Source organism: Misgurnus anguillicaudatus, chromosome 9 (assembly GCF_027580225.2).
Source record: "Misgurnus anguillicaudatus chromosome 9, ASM2758022v2, whole genome shotgun sequence".
Classification (NCBI taxonomy): domain Eukaryota; kingdom Metazoa; phylum Chordata; class Actinopteri; order Cypriniformes; family Cobitidae; genus Misgurnus; species Misgurnus anguillicaudatus.
In genome coordinates this window covers 3,799,115-3,824,730 of record NC_073345.2, presented here as the reverse complement: position 1 = coordinate 3,824,730, position 25,616 = coordinate 3,799,115, and the positions used below count along the sequence as shown (strand labels likewise).

The following is a 25,616-nucleotide window of genomic DNA, read 5'->3' as shown; positions in this document are numbered from 1 at the left end:
ATGTTTCCAGTACCCCCAGTTTGTAAAGTTTAAGACCAGCAGTTCATTTAGAGAAACATTTTGTTCATACCACCCTGTCACGTGAACCACCCCACCACATCAGTTACCACCCCGTTACAGGGTCATTTTGTTTATGGAAGGGAAATTAAATGTTACATAAATTAATGTTGAACGATGTTCTTGTTATTAAGGTCATTGTTGAAGTCATTGCTGTAGAAAGACAAGACTACGACAAAGGAATTAACAGCATCAATTACTTTTAATGAATTGTCAAATAGATTTTTTAGGATGAAAAAAAATAATCCAAAGTGATTAAATTACAAATCTATTGATGGTTTAAAAAAAAGAGATTTTATACTATTAGGAAAACTTTTAAGAAACTATTTCTTGCTTTACTTATCTAATGCAAACATATTGCCCATAACAATACAATAAAGGCTCTCTTGCAAAAAAAATAAATAATGTTGTACTTTTTTTTATTTTGATGAATGGTTTTGTGCCCGAGTTGGGAAAATATGTTTTTTGGAGGATTATCTTTTAAAGGTTTGTCCTTTACTAAACTTGTTTCTCTTTACAAACTTGTTGTTCTAGCTGAACGAACACCAGCAACATAATTATAAGAAATGGGCTAGAAGAATGATGTGAATTCCTACTTAATTGGTTCATATATCATGTCATGTGTTTGTAATGAACACAACATGTTTAAATCTGCAGAGTATAAATGCAGTGATGAGCAGTGAGGTTTTTTAGACGGCAGTCACCATGCTCGCATACACGTACACATGGCTGGTTCTGGTCCTGATACCCGTGGCTTGGGCTCAGCCGTACCCCATACCACCGACCTGTTATAGCAAAGTCTTGACCATGGCTAAAGAGATCACTAGAAGAGCGGAGGACATTAAACGAGACCCTTACACTGTAAGTCTTACAAAAGTCTCAGATATGAGAACACTTATCATTGCTCTTATATTCTGATTTCTGTTACAGTATAGATGCACAGCTCATCTGCCTGACCTGTACATTGATGTTCATGTAAGTCAGGAAGACACATCTGCAGATATAAATTGCTTTTAAATACATTTCTAAACACATAAGACATTGTATTTTATATATATATGTATGTATGTACAGTATATACAGTATGTAAATGTGTTGAGATGACACTTATTATATGACAGAACGCCTGTGTGATGTCCACTATGAACTCTTATCTGTCTGAACTGGGTAACCTGCGAGAACGGCGGTGTACAAATAGGAATGTGCATACCCTGGATGGTTTGATCAGGCAGCTCTATATCATCATATCCCAAAAATGTCATGGGGTAGGACAAGCATTTTTATTTTTGTCATTTGACCACAACAATTGTCATGTTCATTTTATATTCTGAATGCTTTTATTTTATTTCAGTGAGTTTGAAATGCTTGTTAATGTGTTTCAGGACTTGGTTTTCACCTCTAATAACTGTGCAGCATTACAGCGCAGAAGATGGACAGGTTAAAATAAAGCATTTGGATGAGGGTGATGTTATTCATCATGGAAACAGATGTAGATCAGTCATTATTTGACACTGTTTCTCCATATGTTGAGTTGTATAGTGTCAAGTTCCAATAAAATGTAATAAATGAACAAGCAAGCACTGAGTTACTTTACTGTAAATAATTTCAAACTATATATTTCATAATATAGTGCAATATTATCTAATAGTGCAAATCAGCATAAAATTCATGTGCAGTGTCACATTATCTTAAATATGTATCTTAAATGTTTATATAAAAATAAAACATGTTTAAAATAATTTCATGAAAATTTTTTGATGGAGTAAAGTCACACTACAGGACATTTAACTAGCTATATTTATTTCTTAAAATTTTCTTTATTTCTTTCATTTCATCTTTACATGTAAGTAGTTTTACCATGTAAATTATTACATATTATCATTTTTTTATGCTTCAAAACATTTAACAAAAGATACAGAATACACAAAAAACCTCTACAGGAATGAAAACATACAGATTATATATGTAAAGTTTCACAAATAAAATACGATAACAGAAAGATAAATAAGTATGATTATATATATATATATATATATAAATGAACAAGTTAACAGTTAACCTTCACAGTAGCAAATTATTTCTTTTAACTGGAAGGATTTTGAAGAATCAAGGTTTACTTAAATGAGAATATACATTTTTCCAAAAATTTTGAGTTTTGTCACAATGAAAAAATAAATGGGTCAGTGTTTTTCTTCATTTCCACAAAACCACAAAATGAGCAAGAGTTGTCAACATCCATATATTTTGCCACAGTATCATTAACAGTATATAATACCTTAAAATGAATTTCTTTGGACTTATTGGGGATGCAGTACTTATGAGGTAACAGCCAGGCCTTCACCATATGTAAATTATTACATATTATTTTTAATGTAATAGTGACAAACTTGATGAAATAATAGGCATACTCGTTACTGCATGTAACCGCTAGGTGGAGGTTGTGTGCAACAGTTGGTTTATTTTTCTCGGTTAGAGTTTCGGTTAGTTCTCTGTCCTGAACTCATCAGTTTCTCTGTGTACCTTGACTTGATTTATTTTAAATATCAATATCAAAAGAAAGAATGCTAGATTCATAAGGACCGCTAAATGATTATGCGCCTGTTTGTGACTAAAGCCCGGATAACACGTGTAGAGAAACTACAAATCCCATAATGCTGTGGGTGAGTGACATGGGCGGGGCTCAGCGGGGTAGGCGTGGCTCAGTGTATCTCTTAAACGCATACCACCACCACCAGCATCATCAGCACAGCAGTGGCAGCGAGTGAACAGGTGAACATGTGAGTTTGTGTCACTGATCTGTGAACAGTCTAAATTCACCTGTGGAGGACTGCGATACAGTTTTATCTGTGGTTTTAAGTGGCGAAGATGTGGAGTACTGGATACTTTTGACCGTTTCTGAAGTCGTCTTGTTCGTCGGTCTGATTTTCAGCAAGACTCGAGGCTGCGTCTGGATTTTAAGATGGCTTTTGCACAGTTCAGCAAGATCCTGCGACTTCCAACTCTTGATAAGAAGAAGAGAGTGAAGCAGTATGAGCACGTGCATCGTGACATTAATCCATACGACCTGTGGGAGATTATCGGTGAACTGGGCGATGGCGCTTTCGGGAAAGTTTATAAGGTGAGACGTAGACGTTTATATAACCTGTTTGACAGCCAGTGAAACTCTCCTTCACTACTCTTGCTTTATTACGACCAGGGTTTGATTAATGAATATTAATATGTTTGTACTGACGCCTTTCGTAGCCTTCTAATCACGTCTTTAATTAACATTTGCAGACTACGCCTTTAACAAAATAGGACTCGTTTATTTGTCAGCTCACTAACGGCTTAATGCCAATCAGTTGGGCCTGATGGACTGACGTCATCTTACCTAAATAATATTCATCAGCATAACCTTTCCCGCAGTTGGATTTAACAATTCTCTTTTTGCATCCTGTAATGCTTTTTGATATATAATTCAAATACTTACATAAACACAATGGACACATTTGTGTATAAAACATATAAAGTCTCAAATACTGGGAGATTTAGTTACAGTATGTCAGTTTAATAACCTGTTTATTGGTCATCATATTTACAAGTTTCGATGACTTTACGTCTTGTTTATTGAACGCCCTACTGAAAAATCCTGGTCAGGTGGTTTTAGCTGATCTCCCAGCTTGGATTTAGCTTGTGTAGCTGTGTTTCGGTCACTTTTTAAGCTGGTCTAGCTGTGTTTTGGTCACTTTTTAGGTTGGACTTAGCTGGAAGACCACCTGACCCACCAGCTTTGCCAGGCTGGGAGGACCAGCTTAAACCAGTTACCACCTTATGCTTGTCTTAGCTAGATTTTTCAGTATGGCATCCACTTTACATTACATTATATATTTTTCAACAGTTTGCATGTTATAAGTTGTAAGAATATATCAAGAGATGATGTACACTTGTGAGTATAGTGTATATACAGTAAGTCATTCATGCACTGACATGTATAGTGGTATTTGTGCTATTGACATGAAGAAATGCACTTCTGAGGTTTTACTGCCCTGAAGGAAATCATCTTGACTAACAAACCACCGCTTCTACAGTATTAACTCAATCATTTGTGTACTCGGTGTTGAGTGACACCTGGGCGCTGTACGGGGCCTTTAGGGGTCGATCATAGTCACTGTATGTAGGAAGATGCTGGAATGTGCTGCAGTTTGGAGAGGCGGAGAGGAAGACGAATGTAGCTGAATTTGCCTTTTGTCCTGTGACAGAATCTGTGACATGGGGTTTATTAAGTTCCCCATGACGTCATCCAGGGTCACTGTAACCTTTTAGCCTCTTAAGACCTTCAGTCAGTTCAGATCAGTTTGTCTGTGGGTTGGGGTTAACTACATCGGAATCTCACAAAAAATGTCCAGTTTGCATTTCTGTCCAAAAGAAAAAAAATGAGACGTTGCGATTTTCTGGGACATATATAAATATATATATAAATGACTGGATTGCACATAAGGTCAAAATATTAAAACCACTGCACCACCATATTGGTACGTCTGAACATACAACTGAATTAATAGGACATTAGCAGATTTTAGTGATTAAACAGTACTTTATTAATATTTTTTTATATCTAAATTCTCCCTGTACATACATTGCAGATGTCACGTACAAAGTTATTTCTTTAAAGTTGTTAATTTCGCTGTGTATTAAACAGTGACTTACGTTGATCTTTATTACAATAGTGATCGTATCAGAAGCTCAGCTTATGTATTAGTGATAAATAAAATCTAAATAAAGATGTATGCTTTAAGCACTGTATAAACATGAAACTTAAAGCACATCTATTTCATTACAAAAAAATCTGCGTTGTTTTGTGTATTTGGTATAATACAATGTGTTTGTGTGGTTTATGGTTTTCCACATACCGTACATTTTTGTAGCTCCATATTTCCCTGACTTCCTGAAACGCATGGATTTTGTACAAAACTTTCCGTGATTGACCAGCTAATCCATACGTTGTATTGGCCTGAATACCTCTGACGTCAGCCGGAAATGTGACGCTCCTTACCATGTTTGAAAGATTCGCTCGCAATGCAATGCTAACAGGAGTTAACTTACAGGCTGTGAGTCCGAAGCGGGAGGAATTATGATAATGTCGGTCTTTACTACAATCCAATCCCAGGAAGTAAACTGTTGCCTACAATCTGTGTGTTTGTTGTTGTGTCCAAGAAAAGAGATTTAAGTTGAAGACGATAACCCGTCATCGTTTACTTTGGGGTTTGTAACTTTTGCATATCATTAACATGTACTAATACACACTTACACACCAAAGGAAAAGTACCATTTGGTGCTCTTTAAGTCATCTTGTACAGTAATTTACTGGGTATGCAGTTATGTTGTGTTATAGCCGGTTTCATTGGGCGCACGTGCAGTGATGCAATAAGCGTCTGGTCTGAACTTTACTTCTGGTTTCTGTTTGTTTAATGGTCTGACAAGTTGCTGAAATTGAACTCTTAAACAAATACCTCGTCAAAAATAACAAATGTTTTTGGTTCCTATGTAATGTACGTGTTGTTTATTTTGCTTGTTATATAAATAAACTACTTTAAAAGGACTTTGTTGTTATTTACTCTTCGCAGAGTTAACCGGAAGTTACGTGATGACCACGAAAGCCACGTGTTTATGTTGTTACTGCTGAAACTGTCTATAGAATATTGTTTTTGTTCATACATGAATGCTTTAACGATAAAAAAAGGACACTAATTTTCTATACAAAGTTCCATGTATGTAAAAAGCAATGGATTATGAGCAATATAAAGACACATTTTACAACTATATATAATAATAACTCCGTATGTCTTTAAAGTCCATGCATTTGTGTGACACTGACAGAATACAGCAGACACACTCGCAATCAATAAATCACTTATCCTGCCCGAGAAAAACATAAAACACTGCAAATAACATCAGAAGTAACTACATTTACATACACATATCCTAAAAACTAATCTTGTGGGACTGAGTGAATTTATATGATGATTTTGACGCCCTCTATCAGTTGGGCCGATACTAATATCGCGGCTTGAACACTTTTGGTGGCTTCACCTCCTGCTGTTACTTTAGTTTTGTGTGTGTGTGTTTAGTCAGTAGATCAGCTGTGATTGGTCACTTTTGTAAAGCATTGTAAATTACACATAATCGCATCATAATTTACTCTTAAGAAATCTATTTGAACATTTTTTTAACTTTAATGACTGATTAGTTGTCAGTAAGTGTGGTTTGTTTATACAGTTGTAATTGTGAGTTGATTATAGGGCTGGGTATTGGCAAGGGCCTCCCGATACGTATCACAATACATGGACCATGATACGAGACGCATGCCGGTACAATACATTGCATGTTGCGATACATTGCAATAATTTTTCTATTTTTATCAAAAATGTAAAAAAAAAATAGAGCTGAACACCTGCAGCTCTTTGAAAGTTGCAGGTGTTTTTAAATGTTCTGCCATTTTCTCACTCCCTCTAACTTCTGAGGCATTGACCGAATGGCTGTATATGGCAGACAACTGGACAGTGACAACTACAGCAGCGGCAGAGGAGGTCGCTTGACACACACAGAGGAATTTGACGGTTTATAAAATACCGATAGCAGAGAACGAAATATCGATCACGATAGTTAGCTGTATCGATATTTTTGCACATCCCTAGTTGATTACAGAGCCTAATGTTAGCAGCGTGCTGTAGTTCATTGTCTTATAAAAGATACACACTGTCTTCAACCTATTTTGTGTTGCGTTAAAGTTATTTTAGGGGCGGTTTCCCGGACAGGGCTTATCTTAGTCCCAGACTAAAATGCATGTTTGAGTTGCCTTCATTTAAAAACATATCTTAACGTATATCAGTGCCATTGTTTTGTCTAAAGATGCACAACAGTATTGTTTTTTGTAAGGTTTGTTTGTAAAAACGACTTAAATGTCCTTGTATAACTAAGGCCTATCCTGGATTAATCTAAACGCTGTCCGGGAAACTGCCTCTTAATGTTTATGGTGCGATTTATCTTGATAGTGGTTGATTTGGTTCACAGCTGAAGAACTTTGTAAAGAAGAGCATGTGGAGAAACGAATGTTAAAGAAATACATCTTCACCTGGACTGTTTTCTACACTATAGGACATTTATATTTTACTGTACACGCCCTCCCACAATAAACCCTGCATGTAGTTCAAGCTAATCACAGATGATTGATGGACATTTATGAATATTTATTTTTGTCTTTCGAATTAATAATTCTGAACAGTTTTAAAACCATCAAAACGGAAATGAGTAAATGTCAGATTGTATCGTTCAGTAAGTTGTGTAGTAATGAAATAACGCTGAGATCCTAGTGAATGTAATGTAAATGACGTCCCACAGGGGTTTGGTCTGTAGATGTTTCTGGAGTACATGAGGACTGATGTCTAATCATCAATGTTCAGTAGTGTTGGTTTCTTTATGATAAGAGAGCTGTGGGTGGAGATGAACACATTTTACACTGATCTCACATAAACCACACACACCAACAACAGCAAAGACTCAATATATACACATCATTGTTTTTCTGTTCATTTTAGTTTTATAATTCTCAAACATTTTATTGCAAAGATTTCAGGCCCTGTGTTGACAGAGACAGAAGTGTGTTCGTAGTCTCGTCTCATGGCTTTCATTTAGTCGTTAAATAGTTTTGTCTCTGTTGGTTGTGTTCAGTCTACAGTACTAGTGAAGCGTGACTTTAGGGTTTCTCTATTGTCTAAGGTTAATATTGATAGAAGCACAAGGTTACTCAGTTTATTGTGTAAGAGAGTCTATATTTATCTCTTAACCCCGCTGTATGTTTGTTTAAAACATGCTATGTGTGTTCAATGCTTTGCTGGTTTCACTTTTTTTTGGTTTTGTGATATGTTATGTAGTTGTGTGATGTTGTTTATGAAAATGGTAGCCTAGTAATAAAAATAAAAAGCTTAAAGCTGAATAAAAACTTATCTGAGTAATAAGGAGCATACCTGTACATGAGGCCATCAGAGACTCATTTTTAGGATCTTTGTTTATTTCAAAAAGATTCAAGTGGTTTGAAAAAATTGAAACAATCGAAATAAAGAAGCTGCTAGATGTAGTCATTGTTTTCAATGTCTTTAATGTGGACTGTGATATGTGTATTAAAGGTGCAGTAGAATGTTTATCTAGGCAGTATGTAGATGAATAATAATATGAGCTCTATATATGGTAATGACACATCATGAGCATCAAACACTATTGTTTCCTCATTCTTATATAAACCTTGTGCTAAGACTGCTGGAAAACATACCAATCTCAACATAACACCAACTGTGATGTAACAGTTGAGATGGACGCCCCAACATTAAATTAATAGCAATGTTGTTAAAATGTTAAAAACAAAGTTGTGACTGTTGAGTTAGTGTTATATGCTAGTTAATGCTATAAGCTAGCGTTTAGGCTGAAGTTTTATTATTGACATTATTACGTTTTGCATGGCCATACTGAGAAAAAAAACACAACACCACGATCGTGCACGCGCGCCACACGCTGAAATGAGAAAGACGTGGTCCAGACCGTCACTGTCTGGAGGATAACTAGCCAGTTGATAAAACATCTCGGAGAATAGCGCGGACGCACCTCACACCGCGAGCGTGCACGCGGGCCACACGGCCGAAATGAGACGGGCTCCGTCATGTCTTGAGGATAGCCAGTTGATAAAACGTGTTTCCGTGAGAACTGTAAGTGGACTTATGTTTTGGGCTTATTTAAGCCTGTTAGTGTATTAGTCTATACTTCTTGCAAATTTAAAGTAAGTTAGCTGGTGATTTTGTTGTTTGAGCAACCTGCTAGATAGGTTTCACGTGCCTGTTGATTAGATATAATTGTTGAGCGCTCTTGCTCACTTTATTTATGTGCATTATTTATGCTAAAGTAGTTACACTCCTTTAAGATAATGTAATAATAGTGGGAAATAATCAGTTTTACAATTTTTGCGCTATTTATCATCGTTCGCCAGACGTTCTACAACATCTGCTTTAGTTTGTGTTTATTAACCCTTTAGTTTCACTTTCACTTCACCACGCAGCTTTTCCCATTAGAGGTAAAAACATTTAATTAATTAATTATCTAGTATGTGTATCTATTTTTTTGTCATAGTTTCTTCAAAATGAAGTTTTATTTGAGTGTTTTAAATAAAAATATGATGCATATGCCCCACCCCTTTGATTGCCCCGCCTAACCCTACCACCTTAACTAACCAATTTTCTGTGGGAAACCCTGAACATTGTTATTCATGACCCTTTAATTGTATTGGCAACTCCTAGGGTTATAAATTGAAATGTAAAACTCTCTCTGGATAATATTTGCACTTAATAAAGCCACATCCCTTCAATATCAGAAAGCAACTTAACATAATATTTCAATGCATTCTTTGGCACCTTTAATAACATCATTAGAGAAATATAAACTCTTGGTCAATTCTCTATCATCTCTTCATCTGGATGTCTGATAAAGATCTTCAGTCTGTTGTTCGTCCAGTTATGCTGTTCACCCCTTTTCTAAAAAAATTTTTGTAACCCTAAAATCTTTTTGCGTATTATTTACCATTGGCTGCAAAACTATGGTTATTTTGTGATAAACACTTTTTTTACTATAGTAACTATGTTTTATTGGTTTTTACTGTAGTAAAACCATGGTTAACTGCAGTTAAACAAGATGGATGTGTTGAAATGAGCATGACAGGGTTGAAAGTACAGTGGGTTGTGTTAATGGTCCCTTCAGGTTATTTGTAGATAACATCAGAAGCTCTTTTTTTTCAGATTAGGTGCCATAATCTGCTCAATGCTTATTTAAGTGGATTTGTGGCTTTATTTGAGGCCACGTGAAGAGGTCGCGTGTGAAATGGCATCTGTTATTATCGTGTTAGGAGAGCTTTTTAGCATGTTGCAATGCAATTGCTATTGATTTTTTGGGGGGTGGTTGCTAAGGTGTTGTGGTTGGTTGCTCGTGGTTTTTATACTCGCCCAGCCCAGGTTTGACCTTTTGGTCTCTAGATACAGTTGAACATTTCTCATCTGGTCGTGAGCTTTATTTCTGCTCGTCTGTCTGAAGATCTTTGTCTAAATTCAGAGGTTAAGACAGTTAGTTAGTGGTGTTATTACTGTTTCTCATCATAGTTAATCAAACCACTGAACCCAAAGGTTAAACTTTGACCGAGTGTGTTGTGCTAGTACAGATGCATGCATGTGAACTTTAAGCTGAAATAATGTGGTTTGTTCAGATGAGGTCTGCTGAGCATTAGAGGAGGAACATCAACTAAAATATAATCATTCAGACAAGTTTTGATATTTCCTGAAATCTACTCGATAAATAAAGAGGACGTCACTTTTAAGAAATTATGTTTCTTGTGTGTATATTATTAACATTATTTACTCGGTCTCTTGTCATTTTTACTCCCAATGGCTTTCTCTGATCTTCAAAACCGAAACTACGACTTTAAACAATGGTTATGGGTTTTCTGGTTTCAGTAGAAGTGGATTGTGAGCAACTCTTAAAGCTTCAAAAGCACACAATAGTGTTATAAACTAACTTCTCACGAAGTGTCCTAAATCCATAAGAATGAGTTTGGTGCCAAACGATTATTAACAAGAGTAATAACATCATCAGAAATCAAACTGTTAAGTGATGATCTTATAATGTTGTTCATAATTATCTGGTGTGTGCATTAATGGTGATTACTTTAAGCTCTTACCAGCAGGATGAAATAAAGTGATTCATATACTGACTCTCATACTGTGTGATTGAACGTGAAATGTGGTTTTGTCTGTTTCAGGCTCAGAATAAAGAAACGGGCGTGCTGGCTGCGGCTAAAGTGATCGAAACCAAAAGTGAAGAGGAGCTGGAGGATTACATGGTGGAGATTGAAATCTTAGCATCCTGTAACCATCCGTACATTGTCAAACTGATGGATGCCTTCTTTTATGACAACAAACTATTGGTAAGATTTGTCACAGCCAGTGTTGGGGAAAGTTACTTTTAACAGTAATGCATTACAATACTAAGTTACTCCCCAAAAAAGTAACTAATTTAAGTTACTTTTAATGGAAAGTAATGATTACGTTACTTTTGCGTTACCTCTGCGTTACTTTTTCTTACTTGGCTGAGGCTTGATCTCTTTCAGGCCTTGCAGGTGTTTTTATGATCGCAAAAATGTCAAGCTCTGGTCTGCCATTTCCATTTTAGATTCAAACTGTTACCGCTCAGGCACACAGTGTAATTATACGTTAATATGTTCAGTTTAATTCAGTATATTATTTTATTTTTAAATTGAATTAATTAAACTGAAAAGTAACTCGCATTACTTTTTAAAAAAGTAACTCAAATATTAATGTGTACATTTATAAAGTAATGTGTTACTTTACTCGTTACTTCAGAAAAGTTATATTATTACGTAATGCGCGTTACTTTTAATGCGTTACCCCCAACACTGGTCACAGCATAGTTCAAAAAGTGTGTTGTTTTTATGTAGATTAGAAAGAAGGGATTTGAATCTGTGGAGGGATCATGACACATACACAATAAACCTCCTCAATCAGTTTCAGGTGTTTCCAAAACTCATCTTCAGACAGACGAGCAGAAATAAAGCTCACGACCAGATGAGAAATGTTCAACTGTATCTAGAGACCAAAACATGAAATAAGTCACCTCACCTTACATTGTCAAAGTTTCTCACGTCAGAATAGCAGTTTATTGACTTTAGGATATTTGTCAGATATAAACAAATTGAATCGAATTGCTGTAAAGTTCTTCAGTAATTTCTGTTGTCTGTATTTCTCTTGAATAAATCACCTTCAGCGTGAACATGCAGTTTAAACTAATAAATAACTAATAAAGCTCATGTGCTGTTTAATAGTAAAACATGATCACACAGATGTCTTATAGCTGTAGTGTTACTTTATTAAATAAGTTTGTTTTAGTGTTGTTTGAACGGTAAGTGTGATGGTAGTGAGTGATACTGAAGTAATGGAGATCTATCAGGTGTTATTTCTATCAGGTGTTCTTGATATATAAATAAAACACAGTAAACACACTAAAACGAGAGGTTATAATGCTCCTGTACCTTTCAATCTTCTATATGTAATTGATCTCTGTTATGATTGGCTAACATCCACACACCTGTGCAGTTCACATCTGTTCATAGGGGCAGGCCTACAAGTATCTTAATAGAGATAGAGGTGTTTTTAACTAAGTTAAATTCAGTGGTCATGTCATGTGTTAAAGAAATACTCCACTTTCATAAAAAATCCAGATAATTTACTCAACCTGATGTCATCCAAGATGTTGATGTCTTTCTTTGTTCAGTCGAGAAGAAATTAAGGTTTTTTTTGAGGAAAACATTCCAGTATTTTTGTCATTTTAATAAACTTTATTGGACCTCAACAGTTTACAGTTCAAATGCAGCTTAAAATTGCAATTTCAACGCAGTTTCAAAGGACTCCCAACCAATCCATAAGGGTCTTATCTAGCAAAACGATTGGCATTTTTGTGACGGGGAGGATTTCTGAAGATACTCGCAGTCAACCAACATACGTGTAGAAAGGGTGCAATATAAGAAATATACAGAAAGTCTTTGAGACAGTCTTACCAATAGAGTTAGCGCAAGTATGGCCGTGATGTCTCTGTGAAAGGCACGTCAACCAAAACGGCGCTTCTCCTAAAGTGACGAGGGGTTTCAATTTAAAGCACGCGCGCAGCCTGTGTCTCTGCTTGTTTTACTTGCGCCTGGTTCCGCATTGCAAGACTTCGCGCACGCGTCTCCCACAACAGTCTCGACAAGGTGTTTAAACTTGACCCAATGCTTATAAAAAAATACTCTCGCCTGTCTCTCCGCATCGCAAAGCCTTCATGCCCTCATCTCCCAAAATGGACGATGCGTTTAAACCTATTTTTTTTTACAGTCAATGGTTTAAACTTGTAGCACATGCGCAGCCCAACACTGCTTACAAAGCCTGGCTCGTTATTTAAAACAAACTAAAATTTCACTTGAATGAAATGACATTGAACGCATTCTCTACTAGTGTTGGGCGATATGCCCTATTTTCAGATCGTCCTATCGTCAGCCTGTGAGATCGGCGATACACGATGTTATCGGGGGGCGTGGCAGTAGTTTACTCTTTTTTTATTTGATAATTTTTACTCATTATAACAAGTCACTTGATGGGTTGACAAAAAAACAGGACCGCAACACCGTCATGACCGCAACCTTCTTAAAACTGATGCTATTAATGCGAGCGCGTCATTAAAACCTTAATCATGATTACTTAATAACTGTAAAAACATGCATCTGCGCACGCACACACACGTGCGCGCACATACAAACAATTCAATGCATTAGTGCTGTTGCAGAAGACTACACGTGTCAAGCAGTGGTGCTCTCATGAGGTGCCTTTTTAAACGCATCGGTCCAGTGGAACGCGATCATATTTTAAACACAATCATATATTAAACACGAGGGACGTGTTGCTACAACTCATTGAAGTGCATATCATAAACAGGATTAATACCTAGTGATCTGACTTCAGACAGAGCGCAGCTTTCTGCACGTACGCGAGAGTGAGAGAGAGGCGCTAATATGCAGCGGGTCATATTTTAAACAAAAAGGAAAGTTTGTCTCAGCTCGCATGAAACGCATTAAACTGAACAAATAAGGATTACTACTTTAGTTTATGTTTAGACTGCGGACAGACGCGAGAGCGCGTGCATGTGAGACAGAGAGAAGCACAGCTGCTCATGACGCGGCGCGCTGGATTTAGTGGTAGAAGGAGACCAAGACGCGCGCATTAAGTGCAGGTACGTGCAAGAAGGAATTCTCTCTTTACAAGCTCTCCGCGTAAAGTGAAGCCCACAAACCCTCATGTGAGGAAAAGCATGCATTGTCGGTGTTAATATAAAACTATGATGATAATAAATTTAATAATAACCATTCGCCAACTATCGTCGTGACTATCGCCATGAAAGCCTGCCATTGGCGATATGGCTGAAGATCGTCGATACACGATACTATCGTCTATCGGCACAACCCTATTCTCTACTCATTTTAAAGATCCCAAATGTATTTAATATTTTGATAATTATGAAGTTTACAAAAAACACACATGCATACAAATCTTCCCAGTAAAACTCAGTCACCCCTTTAAATATTAACTTTATCAATGTTGCAGCTATAATGAACACTTATTTAAATACTGTTAGTCCAAGCTAAATACCATTTTACATTTCATATAATAAAGCAGTGTTAATTATATTCTTAATTTGTTTATTTTTGTTTCCTTATTTTCATAAAAAAACTGATAAGTGTGTCTGCTGGGGCACCCCTATCCAAAAAGCACAACCAGTTTTAATGTTACCCTGAGTGAGAAGTGTTACCAGAATTTTTTTAATTAAGGTGAAAAATAAAAGTTGTGTGTTTACTGTATTTTTGTTAATGTTTCAATGGATCTTAAAATGTATGGTATCGAAAAAAGTATCGTTAGGAACCGGTATTGAAACTGAGGTATCAAAATTGGCACCGGCTCGAAAGATTTTAAACAATACCCAGCCCATTTGTGTCAGTTTATCGTTTAAGTGTGTGTTTCACGTGTGGCCTTTTGACGTGACTACGCAATATGTACTGTCACGATGGCGCATCACATGGCTAGTGCAAGATGAGAAGTTGTGGTTTAAAAGTGCTTATTTTATTTATTTTTTTGCCAAAAATGACGATTGTTTTGGTAGATAAGAACCTTATGCCTCAGTTGGGATCGTTTGAAGCTGCTTTGAAACTGCAAACTGTTGAGATTCACTAAAGTCCACTATATTGAGACAAATCCTGAAATGTTTTCCTCAACAAAAAAAAAAAATTCTTCTCGACTGAACAAAGAAAGACATCAACATCTTGGATGACATGGGGGTGAGTAAATTATCAGGATTTTGTTTTATGAAAGATTGAGATAAAACTTCATCTGACATTTGGTATTGTCATTGACCATTAGAAGTGTTCAGGGCAAGGTTTCCAGTCCAGTGTGTGCACTATGTTGTCTAACTGTAAAAGTTGTTTATTGCTGAAGTGTCTCAGTGTAATGATAAGTGTCTGTGCTATTGTTGAAGAATGCTGTTGTGTCTTTCTCAGATAAACTGCACACGTACCCCAACTATACAGCTTTACTTCTCATATCCATGCTAATTAATCTCATAAACTAAAGTTTTTATAGGATTAGCTGATTAAAACTGTTCTGCAAGTAAACAATCATACTTTTAGTAGGCATGGTCCGGTTTTAAGGTATACCGAGGTTTTAAATGGTCAAGGTTTCAAAGCCAATAAAATGTTATGTGAAACCGTCTCCAAGGTTTGAGCTGTGTTTATACAAAATTCATTGAATCTTTAAGTCATGTGATTGATTTGATGTTTACATTTAATATACATAACGAAAATATATATATTTTTTGGAAGCATATTATAATTTAAACTCTTTATTTTTACAAGGCATTTGAAAATAACACATTTTAGTGTTGCAATGGCAATACCGCAACACCGTAAAAACCGTGGCATTTTTGCTAAAGGTTATCATATCGCCAGAATCTTATACCGCCCCATGCCTAACTGTTAGCCTTAGATTTATTTCTTAATGTTGACTTATTTTTTACTAATATTATTTTTTTGACTATAATGTTTTTTTATTAATTCAAGCTGCAAATATATGCATTATCTTGAATATAGCTTAATTGTATAGAGGTTTTCAGGATACTTTCAGGCATAAGACATCTAGGGACTTTTAAACTTGCAGTACGTTAAGTTGTGTTGTTGTCAGTAAATGCATAGAGTAGTTGACCGTGTCATAGACTAAAATATTTGGGTGTGGACGAGGTGTCTGTGGGTTAAATCAACTGTGAATGTTAAGAAGGTTTAGTAAGAGGAAATGATTTCGCACTTCTTGTCAAACATAAATGAACTGATGCTTTTAAGTCATGTGGACCTGTTCTGATCACATCTGACAGATGCTAAACCCACTCCAGAGATTTAGGGCAAAAACAGAAAAAGCAGAAGTTTCATAGTATAACCGAGCAATATATACACCACATGTTTGATATAAATACAAAGGTCCCATGTTTGAGTCTTGGCTGGTTGGCGAGGTCTTTCTGTGTTTTAAAGATATTCAAGTCTTGGTGAATTGGAGATGCTAAGTTGTCCTTCCCCAAGTCATAATACATAAAATACATCATTTTGTTAGGTTTTCATAGGCTAAATGTACCCTTTTCATTAATAATGAATCTCTACTCTATATTAAAGAGGTACTAGGGTTTTCCTGATAGGCGATACTATCAACAATTGTCAGACATATGGCCGATAGCATGATGTCTTTAGTTCTCTGTAATGTGAAAGCATTCATTTAATGAACAGGTTTAATTAAACAGTGAATCATTTCTCTTTGTTTAAGATAGTCTTGTGTGTTTTCCTGAGAGATGTGTGTATGTGTAGGCACTCCAGGAATGTCACCGGTTTGCTTAAACTCTCACAACCTTTGAGTTTGTTCTTGCGGTTGGACCGGTTCTTCATGTACACCCGCTGTCACTGTCGTATGTCATGTGGATTATTCCAGAAATGTCTGAAAGAACGTAACAGCTGTAGCTTTAGAGTCACAGCGGCGTCTGGTTTCTCCAGTCTTGTCCTTTTTTTGCAGGTGTTGTCCGTAGGTGAGCAGGTGGTTTTTGTTATTGTCGTCGTCGTGTGACTTATATGGCTGTTGTTGTTGTCTTGGACCTCTAGTGACATGAATGCAACATCACATGTAGGCTTAGGAGAAATCCACTGTTTACTGTAAGCCATGATTTATTTATTCTGAATTAGTAACAAAGTTGGTGGCTACCATGAGTTGACCCGCTTCATGTGCCGCATTACCACCTTGAGTGTGCATTATTTTTTAATAATTCAACGGCCCGTTGTCAATTTTTCCTTACATAAATGTTGATCAGCACCTCGAGCAAAGTGCAGAATAACAACCAGCTGGATGCATTTGGTGTTTATTAGACTATGGGGTTACTGTCACAGAGAAATATTCATCAGAGTTCTGCTGTTATTGAGACGTGTGATGGATAAAGATCTTTGTGTTATCATCTCTATCTGTACACACAGGTTTCAGAGACATGTACTGTATTATCTTGTGGGTTTTGATTCAACAGAAACTGAACTGATTCTCTTACATTATCATCATCTCTCTCTTCATTCATAAAGGCTCTTATTAAAGTGGTTTCACTATTAAGATAAGTGATCATCACACAGTCTGTCAGGCTCTGGTCATAAATATTACAAATAATCTGTACAACTCGTACTAAATCATCTTAACCGAAACATTTACTACAAATCTGTCATGCATTTCATTCAATTCAAATTTATTTCTATTGCTTTTCACTCATTTTAAATGATAGCAAAGAGCTTTACATTAAACACATATCAGTACATAGATAAAGTCTATATATACATACTCACCTAAAGGATTATTAGGAACACCTGTTCAATTTTTCATTAATGCAATTATCTAATCAACCAATCACATGGCAGTTGCTTTAATGCATTTAGGGGTGTGGTCCTGATCAAGACAATCTCCTGAACTCCAAACTGAATGTCAGAATGGGAAAGAAAGTTGATTTAAGCAATTTTGAGCGTAGCATGGTTGTTGGTGCCAGACGAGCTGCTCTTGAGTATTTCACAATCTGCTCAGTTACTGGGATTTTCACGCACAACCATTTCTAGGGTTTACAAAGAATGTTGTGAAAAGGGAAAAACATCCAGTATGCGGCAGTCCTGTGTGCCTTGTTGATGCTAGAGGTCAGAGGAAAATGAGCCGACTGATTCAAGCTGATAGAAGAGCAACTTTGACTGAAATAACCACTCGTTACAACCGAGGTATGCAGCAAAGCATTTGTGAAGCCACAACACGCACAACCTTGAGGCGGATGGGCTACAACAGCAGAAGACCCCACCGGGTACCACTCATCTCCACTACAAATAGGAAAAAGAGGCTACAATTTGCACGAGCTCACCAAAATTGAAGACTGGACAAATGTTGCCTGGTCTGATGAGTCTCGATTTCTGTTGAGACATTCAGATGGTAGAGTCAGAATTTGGCGTAAACAGAATGAGAACATGGATCCATCATACCTTGTTACCACTGTGCAGGCTGGTGGTGGTGATGTAATGGTCTGGGGGATGTTTTCTTGGCACACTTAAGGCCCCTTAGTGTCAATTGGGCATCATTTAAATGCCACGGCCTACCTGAGCATTGTTTCTGACCATGTCCATCCCTATATGACCACCATGTACACATCCTCTGATGACTACTTCCAGCAGGATAATGCATCATGTCACAAAGCTCGAATCATTTCAAATTGGATTCTTGAACATGACAATGAGTTCACTGTACTAAAATGGCCCCCACAGTCACCAGATCTCAACCCAATTAACATCAATTTTGATCTGTTAGTGTATAGGATTACTTTAAAAATTAAACATTTGGTAATGATATTTGTGTAAATAATTGAATCTTTGGTCACTGTATTGTATGATTTTATTCATTATTCATTTAAGTCAAAACTTCTCTGTGTTTTATGGAGCAAACATGTGTTTGTGTTTTAAAATCAGATGATGGTCAGTAAAAATGTTTAAATGCATATCACACTAGAAGCGAGTATGATCCTCCTGTCTATCTGCATGTCTTAAAGTAGGTCAGATACTTTGATTGACAGACAGATAATCTTAACACATTTTTAATTTCTTTGTTTTCCACCCAAACATGCCAAACTGATGTCTGAGATTTGATTGTAATTCAGATGCAGCTGCCCTTAACTCTTTCTTTCTTGATTGACATTTATTGTTTGTGCAGAAAGCATCATTTATGTTACTGACAGACACAGTGAGTCTGTTATTGTGTCACAAGCAGGGTAAAGGTGTAAAACTTGTTTGCTCTGAACAGAGAGATGATGCACCCATTAATCTCAAAACACACACACACAGAGAGAGAGAGACAGTGATTTATTACTTGCACATCTTCTCCGTAATAATAATGATTCGGCTGTTTGCACATCAGCAAAGTTTAGAACTACACAAAACCAAACAGATAACAAAGTAGATTTTCTATCATCTGTGTTCATGTAATTATTGTCTGTTAATGTATTTGACACACAGATCATGATTGAGTTTTGTCCTGGAGGTGCCGTTGATGCCACTATGTTAGGTAAGAGTCTCTGCTCTTATTCATCATTTTACACTTAAAACAGCTTTATGTTCACAGTGATTTATCAACAGATCACATATATGTAATTATATAGACTTACACTAAGAAACAAAACTATATGTGGGGACTATTAAAATGAGCATACAGTAAACCACCATATTGTTTTTACACAAGTGACAATAATGCAAAAAATCTCTCTCATTACTGCAAAGCAAAATGTAAGATATCTACATCTAAACAGGCCTAAAAACATGAATCTTAATCATGATTCATTATTTTTGTTTGTGTACTGAGACTTATGATGGCTGATGTTTTGATGTTTGTAGAGTTGGACCGAGCTCTTGAAGAACCTCAGATCCAGGTGATCTGTAAACAGATGTTGGAGGCTCTTCAGTATCTTCACAGCATGAAGATCATTCACAGAGATCTGAAGGCTGGAAACATTCTCCTCACACTGGACGGAGACATTAAACTAGGTGTGTATATGGACATTTGTATGTGTTTGTGTATAATGTACTGTATATATATATATATATATATATATATATATATGTCACGCATCCACCGATCAATTAGTTTAAATGATTCAAGACATTTGTTACCTTGATGAATGTTATTGTTTGTGGATTCATGTATCCATGCATTGTTTCTCAAACATATTAAATTCTACTGTACTTTCCGGACTATAAGCCGCTCCGGAGTATAAGCCGCATCATTAAAAAATGTGCCATAAAGACGAAATAACATGTATAAACGGATGTTTAGGCGGCTAAACGTCAAAGTCGCCGTTGACTATAAGTCGCCGTTGACTATAAGTCGCCGTTGACTATAAGTCGCCGTTGACTATAAGTCGCCGTTGACTATAAGTCGCCGTTGACTATAAGTCGCCGTTGACTATAAGTCGCCGTTGACTATAAGTCGCCGTTGACTATAAGTCGCCGTTGACTATAAGTCGCCGTTGACTATAAGTCGCCGTTGACTATAAGTCGCCGTTGACTATAAGTCGCCGTTGACTATAAGTCGCCGTTTATTTAGAAAATGATTTCCCAAAATCCAAGCCGAAGAACAGACATTTAATCTGGAAAGGCAAGTTATTCAACTAAACAATAGCAGACAGAACAGCAGGCTAAATAGATCTATGTACTTTAAAGTAATGTTATCAGTTATTTAAATGATAAACCATAGTATACAGAACTTACCTGGAAGGTTGAATAGGCTAAATTAACCGAACAAGCCAACTAGCATGAAGTTTGCGTACTCGTCATTCCACATCACTGAATCCATTGAATTACATAAATACAGAAGCAGCATATAGCGGACTCTTTGGGCCTGTAGACGGTATGTGTACATAAATGTCAAAATTAATTTATACTGACTTACAAGGCACACCTGACTGTAAGACGCAGCAAAAAACGCGGCTTATAGACCGAAAAACACGTAAGGAATAATTGACGACAGGCCGTTGAATTATAAGAAAATAATGCACACCCAAGGTGGTTACGTTACACCACGGGTGTGCATTATTTTCAAATAATTTAAACTACTGGGGATAATTATTCCTCTTATACCACGTTTACCAAAAATATTGCTCTGGTGCCTATTTTTAAGACATTTTAAAGATTAGGTGTGCGGTTATTGAAAAATAGTTAACACCCATGGAACATTTCTCAGCCAATCAGAATCAAGCATTTAACAGACCTGTGGTATAAGGTAATATAATTACAGTTCATGAGATCTGACAGCTGAATCCAGACTCTAAAATTAACACTCGGCAAGCACCAAATCTGCACAAAAATCGTCACTGGCGATTATATGAAACTGTGTCAAACCCATGATGACCTGTTTTTGTCTGTCTGCTTTCTGTTTTATCATTCATTACGTTTACCTGTACACCAATAATGTGATTATTTACATTAATCAGAGTAAGGAATTAATCACAGTAAGATGTTTACATGACTGGAGTAAACCTTTTACTCCTGTTTACATGCAGTTTTTATTTTCAGATTATTTGCTGTTATTTGTGTTTATTTTTCACACATAGCCCAACACAGAACACAAATGATGAACTCACATATATTGTCCACTGTTTCTTTTTTAAATAACAAACACGTTCTTAAGGACATATTTTGTTATTCTTGCCACGATGAAGACAGAAATGTTATGACAGTGCCTGTAGTGGTTTTATACACTAATGTGGTGTTATTTGAGCTGTTTCTGGATGAAGGCAGACTGCTGACAGCGAGTCTTGTTGACAGTGTTCAGGGAAAACTTCCTAATGTCAAGTTTAAAATGAATTCGCATTGAAACTGCATGATAAAAACACACACACGAGGGTGCATGTAAACATGGTCACTGAAATTAATGTGCAGTTTCTTTTCAATACACAATATATTACAACACTGAACTAAACTAGACTGAATCAGGCTGAACTGAAGTGAGCTTGTGGCAGTAAATATTGTTCATGTTTTATGAAAAAATGCTTTCTAGGTACCTATAGTAAAGTAGGTGTCTTATAAGGCAGTTTATGTTTTGTATCCGGCTTCAAAGCACCTACAATACACACGTAATGCTGTCAGTCAGACACATCAGGATGTTTTCAATCTGAAATGAAAGTGTGATGTTTGGATACGTGTCGTGTCTTGTGCCGGTGTTGGTTTATCACAAAAGATCTCTCTTAGTCATTCTGGTGATCTTTCCCACACGCACATACACAGAAACAGGAAGATTAACTTCATTCTGAAACCTTTAAAAGTATCATGTGAAGGATTTGTGTTGTGTAAAGTACTCAATGATTTCCTCTGTACGCCGCTCAATATCTGAACTGAACGTCTCTTCATCCAGTGTCTCTTAATGGTTTTTCTGAATGTCAGGCCAGGAGAGGTTTTCCTGTAAGACAAACTGGTTACCAAAACAAGGTTTTATTTGGTAGCATTAGTAAATGCTTTAGATCACACTAACACTACATTACATTACATTACATTACATACATATAGACAGTTTTAGCAGTAACAACATAAACAAGCGGCTTTCGTGGAAAACGCGTAACTTCCAGTAAACTCCGCTAAGAATACATAAAATCCATTTAAAGTAGTTAATTTATATCACAAGCAAAATAAACAACATATAGATTACCAAGGAAACCAAAACATATTGTTTTCGATGAGGTATTTGTTTAAGAGTTCAGTTTCAGCAACTAGTCAGACCATTAAACAAACAGAAACCCGAAGTAAGTTCGGACCAGATGCGTAATCGCGTCACCGCACGTGCGTCCGATGAAACCGTCTATAGCTAGCTCTGCTACAAAACTGAAGAAACATTAAAAAAACACATGAACATCAAATATTCAATAATCTTTATAAGATAAATGAGGGAAGTGAGTCACATCTAGTCTGGACTCCTACAAGCTACTTTTCTTCAATGATTCAGTCAGAGTCATCCATATCAAAGATATTTTATTAAATCAACTTATTGGGGTGGATGCTTGTTTGAGCTGCCTTAATTTAAAAACACCTTGCACTGCCATATCTTAGCATATATTAAAGCTCACATAACACACGCTGTTTCTGCATTAATCTGGAGTACCTATAGAGTAGTATGACATCCTTTATATCTCTGAAGAGTCTTTAGTAATCAGATTTATAAAAGAAAGATTAGCTTTACCGAATCTTTCCGATAACGTACGAAAAAATGAAGAAGGAGGAGTTACTACTGCGGAAGGAGCAAGTACGAGTCATGCAACACTACAACACTGTTTAACTTATGATTCACTACATGTTCGTGTCATTTATATAATATGCACAAGCCCAAGTCTGTCTTACCGCATGCAACTCATTACCGGGTTGGGACTTTTCACGGAAATCCAGTGTAAAGCAAACACACACGCAAAACTTCGCTGCTACCCTGGATAATAAACTATATCCATTGTTTTCATAAGGCTGGCTTTCTTCTCCTTACATCCAAAAACACACTTCTTCATTCATGCCATTGTTGAGTTTTGAAATTAAACAAAACTGTCGCGTGATGTGATGTTTGTAAGTTCTAGTGTCTTCCGCTGATGGACAGGTAGGCGGGGTCTTCCAGGGGAAGTGCCCATGAAAAGAAGTGATGTGTATAGAAACATAGATATGTATAATAAAGGCTTGATGTCTCGCCCGCGCTGCTGGCCAATTGAGTGTAACTTCTGCATTTGGCGGCAATCTTACCTCAGGGCGCTCGCTCACTCGTAGCATTGAGTTTTAATGATGCATTTACTTTTAAATTACCAGAACTTGCTTAATTTTCTAACTATTTCACACGGTTTGGTTTGTTATAAACATCAAAGATGTACATATGACACTGCATACTGAAACTAAAAATAAAATAATTTTCATGAAAAAAATGTTAAAGCATCCAGAATTATAGCCATGTTAATATCGTTTGTAAGTATAATGGTTCTATAAGAAAATTCCTGCTCTGTACAATTTCTTTCTTGTGTAAATATTTATCTGCAATAAAATAAATAAATAAATAGTATTTTGTAAGAAACCCAACCATTTAAAAAATCGGTGGAAAATTGAGCAAGTTATGGTCATTTAAAAGTACATGCATCATTAAAACACAATGCTATGAGTGAGCCAGCGCCCTGTGGTAAGATGGCCGCCAGGTGATGACGTTATCTATGTATAGAAACCCCTGAAACGTCAGCTGGACCCGTAATCAAAAACTTTCTGAAACTTGTACGAACTCTGTCGAAGTGCATTCGGCACAGAAATACTCTGTAACACACCCAACTGCTTTTTTGACACTTTGCCTAATTTAGCATGCGTAAACAACTCTATAACTGTGTTAATAAGTCAAAATGCATGAAATACCATTGAACCCCCCCTTTAATGTCAATGTTTTGTCTCAAGATGCACACCAGTATTGTTTTTTGTAAGGTATGTTTGTAAAAACGACTTAAATGTCGTAATATTACTAAGACCTAGTCCTGGATTAATATAAACCCTTTCTGGGAAACTACCCCTTAGTTTTGTAATGAAAAAAAAAACGAATATGTCAACAACATTTAGAGAAAAGATATCACTCAAGTGACTCTAAACGTTTGTACACAAGAAAAATCTGAAACATTTCATTCCGTAGTGTGGATTGTTTAATAGATTTAACAAAATGTTGTTTTATGATAAGATTTACATTTTTGTTTGGCAGATGTTTCAAATACTAGTGTTTATATTACAGCAGGAATTAGAAAAATCATTGTAATCCAATGTCGCTTATTTCTTTTCCAGCTGATTTTGGGGTTTCTGCAAAAAATACCAAAACTCTTCAAAGGCGAGACTCTTTCATTGGGACTCCGTATTGGTGAGTACTGCTTATAGAAGTGAATGAATTCATCAGATCATCACCCGTCTCCATATCTTCTGTAAATATTATGAGTAGTAATGTTAGCAGCATGACAGATGTTTATTATGTGATCACCTGATGTTGTTGACTATTTGTATTGGATGGCTCCTGAGGTGGTGATGTGTGAGACCATGAAGGACGCACCATACGACTATAAAGCCGACATCTGGTCTTTGGGTATCACACTGATCGAGTTAGCTCAGATCGAGCCGCCCCATCATGAGTTAAACCCCATGAGAGTTCTTCTAAAAATTGCCAAATCTGAGCCGCCCACCCTGGAGAAGCCCGCCAAATGGTAACTGAGTCTGAGAGGGAATATTTATCTGTTTTACTGGATTAGGATTTATTTTCTCTTTTCAGAACATAGTGTCTCCTCTTCATAGATTTCATCATTTAAGACCCTTAATCATTTCTAAGTTCAGTGTTTATCACTGTATCTATGTAAATATGGAATGGTTTTGTATGTTTCAGGTCAATGGAATTTAAGGATTTCCTTAGAAAAGCTTTAGACAAAAATCCTGAGACGAGGCCAACAGCTGCTCACCTTCTTGAAGTAAGACGTTTCACTTCTGTCACATCCGCATACTGTACTGTACAATCCCCTTTCACATACATGAAACATGACTCCATGATGTTTGAAATATTGTGGTATGTGCACAGAAAACACTTTCATGTCTCATCAGGGCCATCATAAATTTAACAGAGAGAATCAAAAATATTTTCATTCTTGCGTATTTTTTCTTTAAAGGGCACATATGCCCATTTTTACAAGATGTATATAAGTCTAAGATGTGCTTTGAATGGATCTGTGAAGTTTCAGCTCAAAATACCACACACATCATTTATTATAACATGTCCAAAATCACCCTGTTTGGGTGGGAGCAAAAACGCTTTCATGTCTGTACCTTTAAATGCAAA

At 36.4% G+C, this 25,616-nt stretch overlaps 2 protein-coding genes across 3 annotated transcripts in view; both read left to right on the top strand.

Annotated features, from left to right (window-relative positions):
• The first annotated feature begins 641 nt into the window (after window positions 1-641).
• On the top strand, window positions 642-1,796 carry LOC129424517 (cytokine-like protein 1). The gene is made up of 4 exons (XM_055181209.2): window positions 642-918; window positions 988-1,032; window positions 1,179-1,322; window positions 1,440-1,796. The coding sequence occupies exons 1-4, from the start codon at window positions 763-765 to the stop codon at window positions 1,497-1,499; spliced, it is 405 nt and encodes a 134-aa protein (XP_055037184.1). The 5' UTR covers window positions 642-762; the 3' UTR covers window positions 1,500-1,796.
• Window positions 1,797-2,783: 987 nt separating this feature from the next.
• stk10 (serine/threonine kinase 10) overlaps window positions 2,784-25,616 on the top strand; it is a 45,646-nt gene continuing 22,813 nt past the window's right edge. The window contains exons 1-7 of one of the 2 annotated variants that reach the window (XM_073871040.1): window positions 2,784-3,175; window positions 10,886-11,050; window positions 19,271-19,319; window positions 19,646-19,795; window positions 24,584-24,657; window positions 24,800-24,993; window positions 25,170-25,251. In XM_073871040.1, coding sequence (XP_073727141.1) covers window positions 3,017-3,175; window positions 10,886-11,050; window positions 19,271-19,319; window positions 19,646-19,795; window positions 24,584-24,657; window positions 24,800-24,993; window positions 25,170-25,251 — 873 coding nt within the window. In that variant the 5' untranslated portion in view covers window positions 2,784-3,016. The remainder of the gene's footprint in view (window positions 3,176-10,885; window positions 11,051-19,270; window positions 19,320-19,645; window positions 19,796-24,583; window positions 24,658-24,799; window positions 24,994-25,169; window positions 25,252-25,616) is intronic. The other variant, XM_073871041.1, reaches the window with a different exon arrangement.

Excerpts from the sequence above, each read along its gene's own strand:
- LOC129424517 (XM_055181209.2), top strand. The coding sequence starts at position 763 with ATGCTCGCATACACGTACACATGGCTGGTTCTGGTCCTGATACCCGTG. Across the intron at positions 919-987 it reads TTAAACGAGACCCTTACACT|TATAGATGCACAGCTCATCT; the intron begins GTAAGTCTTACA and ends TTTCTGTTACAG. Across the intron at positions 1,033-1,178 it reads ACCTGTACATTGATGTTCAT|AACGCCTGTGTGATGTCCAC; the intron begins GTAAGTCAGGAA and ends ATTATATGACAG.